Genomic DNA, 10,797 nt, shown 5'->3' on the forward strand with positions numbered 1-10,797 from the left:
TCATTCACAAGATTCTGTTAGTTGCGTGAAACTTCATCTGAAATACTGGAATAATGAACTAATATACAATGCAAGTTAGTTGTATTCTAGTCCTTATGAAAATGGATGGTTTTACGATTTGACCTAAAAGGTTGACATTAAGTTATGATATTCATAGAGACGTAGAGTGTAGATCACAGAACATGGAACTTGGGTACTAAGGTTTTTTTCATTTATGAAATTCCTTTCTGATCAATATTCTTTGTCTTTAACTAATATAAAGTATGAAGTAGTGAGAAGGAAAATAAAAATACATAAAGACCTGATATTTTTAACTATTCAGAATACTTTGGACGAAACTTATTTTTCTTAGAAAAATAATGATTTCTGTTAGATTTCGGCCAATATTTCAAAATCTAGGGAATATTTTTTGGGAACTAAAGTTCCAAAATATCTGTCCCTTTACCACCTATGATTCAGTCCACAGTTCCCTCATCATTCTAAGCTCCATCTTCATGCTTTTTTTCTCAGCCAAGGTCCATTACCTCAGCAACTATCTTGAATGTACTCCAAAATCTGGCACATGCCTCTTGAAATTTGGTGACTGGTTGGTCAGCTAGTTTCAGATTCTCACGTTCTTTTTTTGTAACTGGATGCATGCCACGGAAAAAGGTCATTCTTGCTGATTAAAGTTGTGACGGAAATCTTTTTCTTCCTAAATAAAAACAAACTAGCATCGTGCATGTATATTACTCTGTTAATTTTGCCTTAACCTGTACATTTTTTTCCTTTGAATGAGTTGGTTTAAACTTACTTACTTCCCATTTATAAAGCTTAAAACTGTGCTTGGGGATCAAACAATTTTAATTCAAAGGTAACATGCATCATATTGTTTATGCCGAAGCTTTCTCTATTAGTTACAGAGGCATACAAGGACGCACACCAGAAGGGTGTTCAGGTGAGGAACCATCTGCTCAGGATGATCTCTCTCTCTCTCTCTCTCTCTCTATCTATCTATCTACCTGACTAATATGGACCTTGTTTATTTTTAGTCTATGAAGGAGAGGATGGGTAACCTTGCACAGAGTTTAGGGATGCCTCAAGGCCTCAGTGATGGATTAAATTGACAAGACTATTCATGGTGCTGGTGATATGCAAGCTTCAATTTTGTATAGTACTTGAGCTGAGGTGGACATTTACAATGTGACCATGCCATCAGAATCTGATCAAATTTACTCATGGTTTACTGGATGGTGGAAGATTCAGATCCTATACTGTCTTTGTTGATGAAACAACCAAGGTTAATCTATTTGCTGAGCAGTCTATCGATAATACCCAGCTTACATGATAGACTTCCATTGTTCTCGGCATAACATACAGCTATAGAGAGAGGACCACAGGATTAAGATATTGGCTTGACCAATTATAGGACCACATTTGCCTAAGGTAGCCTCAACATTATCACCGACGATGATATTTAAAGGGAGCCAGTGGCTTCCTGTTTGACTGTTATTTAGGTGTCTCTAGATCTATAATTTCTAAACTCGTGTAAGTTCTTTCTATTGAAAAAAGGTTGAAGTTTACTCCACCCACGGTGAACGGGATCCCCATTCACCGTAGGGCGGGAAAGGGTGGGAAAGGGTATCAGGAGGGTATTTTGGAAAATACCAAAACCCTAGGAAGGGTTTGTGATCCCTAGGATGGTGGGTGAAACATCCTCTGTGGGTGGAGGGAAACTTAGTCCTAGCATTACTACTGATGAAAAATAAGTTCAAGAGAACATTGGTGCTAGAGAAACTAAGTTCGCAGGTTTTGATGATCTCAAGGGGGAACAGTTGGAACTTCATTAAAAACTTGAAATGTATAAACAAGACTGATGTAAAATATATATTTATATTTTTTTGGATACATTTTACAGCTGAAAGCTTATTATACTTGAAGAATGGATGGCAATGTTTTCAAACATGTGAAACTTAAAAACGTAGCTTAAATGAAATAAACAAAACCTAAATCTAGCAGCACAGTGCCCATGATTGTAGGGATTTTGTGCTGAATGATCAATAACAGCTCAAACAAATTCAACTGCCTCCAAGATAAATGATTACTTTGTAGATGTGTTGTTATTCCTCTTTTGGTAGGTGTATTAAGATTTGGGTAATTCTTCTCCAGCCAAGAAAGAGCGGAAAAGGGTAAATCCCCGCTTGGGCTGGAAGAGTGGAACTTCATGACCAGCTCCTCTTACTGTGGCAAAGGTTAGACCTTCATAGACCTCAGTCCATCCTCCAACCTATATAGGGAACAGGGAACAAACATAATTTATTAGCAGAAAATTCTCCTTATGGCCCCAACAAAATTGGAATTGCAATTACTGATGGTGTGTTAGATGAGATCTGATCCTCTACTGCGGAGCTGCTCGGCAGGACCGTGCTGCTTAGACACAGCAAGGCAAGTAATGACCGTCTTACCCCCACTCGGGCAAGGCGCTTGGGCAGGGCAAGGCAGTCAATTCCTGCCTTGCTGGGTCTACGCAGCACGGTCCTGCTGGGCAGCTCGGCAGTAGAGGATCCAAATAGGTGTTACATTGTACCTGGCCACCTGAATTCCATGGATACCACCTAGTCTTCACAGTGAGATTGAGATGGTTGAGGGAGAATCTAGTTGCAGTGACTGGAACCACTGAATCTGTGTCTCCACTGCACCAATATTTTATCATCAAATGAGTGAGAAAAAATCAAGATTTTTTTTGTGGGCTTGGGGTGGGGGGTGTTGTTACTTCTTGTTGACTTGTTGACTTGTTGACTTGTTGAGACATGAGTGGTTTACCTAATGAAGAGACGTTTGGAAGCATTTTCTTCCAGGTCCTAATATGGACACTTTTGGGGGGGGGGGGGGGGGAACTCACTTTATGTCATAACCTTGACCATGAATTAATCAAAGATTGAAAACCTATAGTGACACCATCGCATCAGTTCTTCCTTCAATGGATGAAATGATTGATTGATTCACTGATTGATAACTGTGAAACCCCACCTGATGTAATGACTGATGAGATATGTTGTACAGTGATAACCTAAGATTTAGTGTCTTACAATCTAATCTCTGTCCCAATGCAGTCCATTTCTTGTTTTGAGAAGCAAAATTAATACAGACAACTTGGTCCAACTACCATCACCTTCTACGGATCAAAAGGATAAATTCATGATTGAAAACTGTAAAAAAAACCAACTGATGTGATCACCTAAGATTTTAATGTTTAGAATTTACTCTTTAAGTTCAGAGAGAGAGAGAGAGAGAGGCTAGAGGATTTGATGAGTGAGTTACCTGAAAACCCAGATTCTTAGACCTGCTGCAATCAATTCCCTGTAAGTGGGCAACATCGAAAACTGGCTGTCTGTCCAATTCTTGATCAGAACATCACTGGCAACCACAAACTATTTATATTCAAAACCACTACCACAATATATAAGAACTTCAATAGAATAGAAAGACCATGCATGAAATTTTCATTGTGAAAAAGAGACCTGCAAGCTGTCCACTTATAAGGAATGCCTGTAGAATTGGCATGCATAGCTCTTTGAACTTCAGGTCTGTTATAGTATTTCTCTGCGTAATTCTCCGTACATGGATCGTATCCATATCTACGGCGATGCAGGAGTGTGTTCTTGAGCCTAACCGATTGTGTCTCATTATTAGATACAACTGTACATGTTGGTGTATAGATACTGTATTGATCGATATTTCCAAACTCTTGGTTGATGGCATAATTGATAGCATCATTGCACGATGAAGAATAATTCGGCAATGTGAAGTTGCATAAGGAGAGGATCGAATGATAGGTCCTATCTGATATCATGGAGTGGCTCCACCAGAATGTCACTGTTCCAATATTGTCATGGTAGTTATCTGTTACAGCATTCCCCACCTGTATATTTTCAGTTAAAATTCTTAATTCCAATATGTTCTTCATGTACCCAATTGGGTATTCAGGTGTTCAACACCAAAAAATTTTATCCTGCCATGAATTTGGATGAGTTTGAACAGATTTGTAGTTTAAGCTCAACAATCAAAATAATAGAGTAACAGAGTTGACTCAGTGACTCTGAACTTTGATGCTACTAGTTATAATAAGGTCTTATTGAAGCTGTTTGAAGCATTTAAACTTACAATGAATCCTTTAAGGTTGATGAAGGGCTTGGAAGAAGCTTTATTGTAATCGTGGATTTTCTTCGCTAATTGGGGGACATAATGTCCTACAAAAACACATTTAGATCATTGGTTATAGCTCTCAATATTGCTTAAATTGAGTGGTTAAAGACTTAAGGGTGACAATTTTTTTTATACAATTATTTTTGGTCTATTAAAACAGTGTTATGCAATTCACTTACTGTTATTTACCTGCATAGCTTTCCCCAGAAATATAGAAGTCTCTATATTTGTACTGTGGAAACCTTGATATCCATCTTATCATAAAAATCAAAGCATCCTGAGCTGCAATGTGGAATCATTAATAATTACATGTTAGATGTTAATAATACTAATAATGACAACAAGAACAACAGCAACAAGTTGCAGAGCTATCGATCACGCGATTACCAGTGCGTTCATCCCCAGAGTCCAATAAATCTGAACTTGTATTTGTATATGAGAAACCCACACCGGCAGGTGATTCAAGAAAGAGAATGTTTGCCTCTGAAACAAAAGGATATATATATAGGAGAATGAAAGCAAACATTAGTAGAGAGTTTGGGATATATAATCATAAAACATATAAGGAGGATGTGAATTCACATTCTCTCCTAGTGTTAGAAAAAAGATAGAGCAGTGGTTTTGATTCCAAAAGTGGATTGGACTAACTGACTGAACCGGAGCAGCACCCTGCGGTCTGATCGCCGGGTAAAAAAATAAACCAAAGCTGGAGAAGAAACCCATTCCAGTGTTCATGAAAACCATTGAAAAGCTGGAAAACCTTCCCTTCCTTTCCCATTTTTTTTTACTTTACCCTCTCCCCCTAGGGGCTTTGCCCATGATTCAACCAGAACCTACCTTCTGTGGTTCAATTTGATGCATTATACACAATTATATTTACTGATTCATTGCCTTTAGTTGCACTCAGTATGTAGAAAAAAATTGATTCATTGAATGAATTTTTTTTTAATTGGGTGCAGATTGTTTTGTTAGTGCAAAACATATTTATAATAGTCTTACAGTTGTGAACTAAATATGATGGAGATTAATATGTAATTCTTATACCTTTGTTCCATGAATATTTGTTGAGGTAAAGAGATGAACCGGTTTTATTGATCCTGAATGGCCCGATTTCTTCTGATGCCCCGTATGCTATCGATGAACAACCGGGACCTGCAATTTCCAGTTTTTATCCCATAAACAACATTTATATTCTAAGGAATGAATTGAACTTGTTAAACTTAAGATGGAGAAAAGTTTCAAATACAAGAAGATGAAATAGAAGAATATACCACGAGATATATAGAGAGCCAAATTCTAATAACTCTTCTACATAAAGTTAAGGTAAAAAGAACTCTGTCCGAGAGTGTGGCCAACGCCTGCACTCCCATGAGTCTATCTTTCTCCCCTATATGAAAAGACAACTTTGCTCTCTTATTTTGAGAAGGAGAGAGATAAACACATGGGAGTGCTGCCGTAGTAGACCATACTCCCTGACAAAAAACTACTTCCCATAAGGTAATATTTATTTGTCAAAAACTCCATACTATGTAAGGCATGGGAATGGGAATATGATCACCTTTCTTGGATGAGGGTTGGCTTGTCACTTATGGTATTTGAAAACCCACAACTAGTAAGATATTGTCCAAGTTACATTGTAAATGTAGTGAACCTCTTGTATATTTTTTAAATCAAGTCGATTATGATTAATGAGAACGTCTCAATGACACTTTCATAAGTGTGTTTAGAACTTGACATCTTCATTTAATTGAATTTTGTTTTATTCTCAAAAGCATTTAATTTAGTTTTTTCAACAAAACTAAATTTGTCATTTCACATTGGAATTGCATTAAATGTTTCATTAAATAATTAACTTTAAACTTTTTTAAAATTATTTATCTTAACCCCTACATTAAGTATACTGGATTCAATAACTTTTAAGAATAAAATAACAAATAAAAAATAAAGTTACAAATATATTGACACCTTAGGGGTATTAATAAGAAAATACCATGATTAATTTTCCAATAATTTACAAGAGTTGATTATAGGTAATACCTTCCCCATTGTCATCCCTAAAGCAGCCATTAAAGCATATGTACCGATCCACCAATACAGAAGTGGCTAGGAATCGTCATCGATCTCTACTGATACGAATCGACTAATCCAATACCATTCCTCAACCCACGGAAGTAATTAAACTGGTCCTATGTTACAAGACCATAGAACAGGGAAGCAGGGAACCTAGATGGTATCCACAAACAAGCTAATACAGTACCAACCAACTGTACTAGCAATTGCCTTCAATAGTAGTTGTAGTTCAGACCAGACAGTGCCATTCACTGGTCCAAGGACATAACCAGCCCCACCTCTACCGGTGTATGTGTAAATGAGACATGACCCACACCAATGATTTGTGAAGGGTGATAAGGATCTGGTTTATAGACCTTCACTACTTGTCATTCACCCACTGGGGTATATAAATATAGGTCAGTCCAACTCCAGCCTGGCTTGGACAGAGAAATGAGGAATCAAAGTTTCCAAATTTCTAATTCACAACCTTTTCCTTCACGTGGGTATGCAAAATGAGGTCATCTATAATCTTCTCCAAATAATTCAAATGTCTCTTCTGCAAAACCACTTCGATTGAGCTCAGATGTTAACCCCAAATTATAAGGACATAACAAGACAATGACTTTTCCATTATTTCCCCCCTCCCCTCCTATTACCATCTTTCTTGAAAAAAACAAAAAATTACTGTTTTCTATCAATTCGGCTCTTCCCTCTGAAATGATCAAATCCCTCTTGTTTTTGTTGGGCTAGCTAGATCGAGAGCCAGATCATTTCATAGGTGAGCCCCCTCCCTTGTGAAATGATCAAACCCCCTTTTGTTTTTGTTGGGCTAGATCTTCCAGTTCTGCCACGACTGGAGGAGAAATAGGTCATTTAACAGGTAGGCCCCCTGTTAAATGATCAAAACCCCCCTATTTTTGTTGGGTTGGATCCTCCAGCTCTCGCCACGATCGGAGGAAAGCCAGATCATTTCACAGGTGGAACCCCCTAGGAAATGACCAAATCCCCCTGTTTTTGCTAGGCTGAATCCCCACCACGGTTAGAAGAGAGCCAGGTCATTTAACAGGTGGGCCCCCTTGTGAAATGATCAAACCCCCTGTTTTGGTTGGGCTGGATTCTCCGGCTCCTACAACTGTTGAAGTAGAGGCAGGTCCGTTTTCTATACCTATTGTGTCAAGTCATATTCCCTCCTATGTACCTTTTGACCCTTTTTTATCCATTCTAGCTGTACATGATTTCAACTGCTAACCAAGAGACCAAAGAAAAGAAAGAAAGAGAAGAGACAAGAAGACTTAGAAGAGTTTTAGAAAGTGAGCATCTTTTGTTACGACAAACAGGAAAAGAAGAGTCTGTAAAGTTGTTAGCAGTTCTTGTCGATGACAAAAACTTTTACAGATTTTCTCTAAAAACTTTGTATGGTTTTGGGATTGCAAAGAAAGAAAAGAGAGAATATAATCTTTCACTCAGGTGGGAAAGAATAAAGACACAATATGTAACGTTTGAGAGAATAAAGAAACAAAAGAGACAGAAGAATATCACGAGTACCCAGCGAGGTTTGAAGGTTACATCTTACTCTTTCTCAGCTGTTGATACTGATATTGATACACAGAGAGAGAGAGTGAGAGAGAGAGAGAGGTGTTTGTTTGTTATAGAACACAAAGAGGCACAGAGATGTAAAGATGTGTACCTTTATCTCCCTCTTAAAGAGAATCTTTTCTTCCATTTTTATGTTTGACTTTTGAATAATATCTTAAGTTTCTGGATAGAGAAGATCGAGCAGGATACGTGGATTTTATATGACACGTGCATGGGAACCTATGAAAAAATCAGGGGTTTAAACTAATTTTTTTTAATATAATTATGGATACAGTTTTTTTTATATAATTAAGAAGGGATAAGACTGGTACATTATGACCCTCTCTCCTGATCCTGCAATGGCTGGAGAACCTCGTGCATTGGGTATATTTTTTTTTTCAGTTAAGGTCAAAGTTTCCCTTCACTCATAGTGGCCAGTTCACTCATCATTCTTAGATTTTAGTATATATCAAAATACCCTCCTGATACCCTTTCTCGTCCTCTCGTGCCCTGCGATGAATTCATTGTGAGTGGAGAGAAACAATTTCCTCCTCAGTTTGGAACCAATGAACACATCTTTAAACCTCGAAGGTCAAAAGCCAATTAAAATAAGGACTCATACAAAAAGGGTTCACTCTCCTAAACCTCAATTGGATTATAACTCAGAACACCCCTTTTAAAACTCTAATAATTATAATCTATTTTTTTTTTCTTTTTTTTTTTATAGATTTTGTAATAAAGAGATTTTCTGAAATCATGCTTCAATGGTGAGAAACCTAACCATTAAGCCAATATGCTTGGTTTTTAGGTTGAGAGAGAGATTTAAAAAAGAAAAAGAAGAAGATCTGAGAGGATCGAGATAATTAAATAAGTAGAAATGAGTTTATAAGTAAAAAAAAAGAATTTAGGAGAGAAGCTAATGGCAAAAGCAAGAAAGCAAACTGACCTCCATTAAGCCAAAGCACAAGAGGCTTCTTTTCAGAATGAGTAGTGGCTTCTATAAACCAATAAAAGAGAGCTCGTCCGTGTGTCTTGTTCACAGTAATGTAACCGGAAAACTGCGAAAATGTCACCGGTGGTTGTCCTGGAAGGGCTGAGATTTGATCCACCACTTGTTGATCCTGTGTAGCACCACCACTGCTACTGCTACTGCTACTGATTCCAACTAAACATATCATCATCATCAATAAGATCATGGACAACCTCTCCTCCATCTTAAGACCTCTCTCGCTCTCCCTCCCTCTCTCCCTTATCAGACTATGGAGTTGGGGAGACTTTAATACATAAGAGATGTATCACAAACTGCCTTCAAGTCGAACGTTGACACTTGCATTATTAGCTATGGCTTGCAGCAGGTTTTGACCAAAATCTCTCTCTCTCTCTCTCTCTCTCCCCAGAGAAAGAGAAAGAAAATTTCAGGGTCTGAAAGGCAATTAAAGGCTAGGACAGAACTGAGTTAGGAAACCCAATGGAGGTGCATAAATGCATAACAAGACTCTCTCTCTCTTTCTCTCTTTGTTTGTTGGTTTGTGTGGGTGGGGTACTGAGGTTGGCTTCCCTGGCTTGTGGGGGTGTGGTCCTACATAAGAGAAGAGAGAGACAAGAAGGGTGATGATGAACGGAGGGATGTGACCAAGGAGAGACTGCAATACGGATTCCAGCAAACTATAAGAAAATGGATGAGGTCTGATGAGATAATGATGATGACTGAAAATTTTTTATGGAAGGAATGCCACTCAAACACCCTCCATTCAAATCCTTATCATCCCCTTCTCTGTCTTTGCTATTAGCTCAAAATGCCTCAAAAACCCTCCATTCAAATCCTTATCATCCCCTTCTCTGTCTTTGCTATTAGCTCATCTCTCTCTCTCTCTCTCTCTCTCTCTCGGTGTATGAGATTATTATTAGGAAAAAAGTTCTCTGTCCGGAAGTGTGGCCTACGCCAGCACTCCCATGAGTCTATCTCCTCCTCCCCATGTGCAAAGACACCTCTGCCCCCTTGTTTTAAGAAGAAGAGAGATAGACACATGGGAGTGCTAGCGTAGGCCACACTCCCATACAGAAAACTACTTCCCTTATTATTATTAAGTTGCATGGTCTCTACACAAGCGTATAGGCCGAGCATGCCTGGGTATAGGCGTCATTTCACGATGCCCTATGAGAAGGCGTAGGAAACACCACCAAATAAGAATTTTTTATTTATTTATTATTAATATTAGGGTACATTACACGTCATCCCGTGGTTTTCAAACGAAACTCAGATCACCCCCTCTACAGTAACGGTGTTAGTCTACTATTAGTTATTGGTATGAAAGAACTATTTTACCCTTATACTAAAACATTAGAATTAAATTTACAATACTACCTTTCCTTCATCTTCAACATTGGTCAAGGGTAGTTTAGGGATTTAAATTTATGTAACTAGCCGACATCATCACTTAATAGCATAAAATTAACGGTAGGGACTAATTTGTCATATTGGGCTCTAAACCTGGGGTTGATTTGAGTTTTTTCAAAAATCAGGGGATGATCCAAGATTCGTTTGAAAACTAGGGGTGATGTGTAATTCACCTTTATTATTATTAGAGTCTTTTATGATTGAGAGGTTAAGAGGTAGTTGACCTGTTTTAAAGCCTCCTTATCTCTTATTAATTAATTAGCCTTTTATTCATAATAAGGGTTTAATTACTTTCTTGACTAAAGCTGCTGTGTAAGCAAGGTTTTCATGACCTATTTCCCATTTCTCCAATCTATCACACCTACCCTAATAAACTTACTCGCTTAGCCCTAACCCACACTGTCCTTCTCTTCTAACCAACTACAGACTCTTAACAGTGTGTGGTGGTGATGATTGAACAGTAAAGAGAAGACAGCATGCATGGTTAGTTGAAGCTGATGGGAAAGAAAGGAGGGACTTAGCTACTCATCAGGGAATGCCTTTCTAATGGGAAACCAGTAATGGAGTTGAATTCAGTATACGTACTC

General features: G+C 38.0%; 2 protein-coding genes across 2 annotated transcripts in view; one reads left to right on the forward strand and one right to left on the reverse strand.

The window, feature by feature from the left end:
• Positions 1-1,335, forward strand: part of LOC122646713 (nucleoid-associated protein At4g30620, chloroplastic-like) — a 32,280-nt gene extending 30,945 nt beyond the window's left edge. The window contains exons 6-7 of the mRNA XM_043840312.1: positions 881-937; positions 1,032-1,335. Of these exons, the coding sequence (XP_043696247.1) occupies positions 881-937; positions 1,032-1,106 (132 nt within the window). The 3' untranslated portion in view covers positions 1,107-1,335. The remainder of the gene's footprint in view (positions 1-880; positions 938-1,031) is intronic.
• Positions 1,336-1,883: 548 nt separating this feature from the next.
• LOC122644560 (serine carboxypeptidase 24-like) lies at positions 1,884-9,008 on the reverse strand. Its single transcript, XM_043837936.1, has 9 exons — positions 8,759-9,008; positions 5,230-5,337; positions 4,573-4,668; positions 4,375-4,467; positions 4,144-4,229; positions 3,501-3,901; positions 3,301-3,396; positions 2,567-2,672; positions 1,884-2,266 (listed from the first exon to the last, which is right to left on the reverse strand). The coding sequence occupies exons 1-9, from the start codon at positions 9,006-9,008 to the stop codon at positions 2,123-2,125; spliced, it is 1,380 nt and encodes a 459-aa protein (XP_043693871.1). The 3' UTR covers positions 1,884-2,122.
• Between the last annotated feature and the right edge of the window lie 1,789 nt (positions 9,009-10,797).

Source organism: Telopea speciosissima, chromosome 11 (genome assembly GCF_018873765.1).
Source record: "Telopea speciosissima isolate NSW1024214 ecotype Mountain lineage chromosome 11, Tspe_v1, whole genome shotgun sequence".
Classification (NCBI taxonomy): Eukaryota; Viridiplantae; Streptophyta; class Magnoliopsida; order Proteales; family Proteaceae; genus Telopea; species Telopea speciosissima.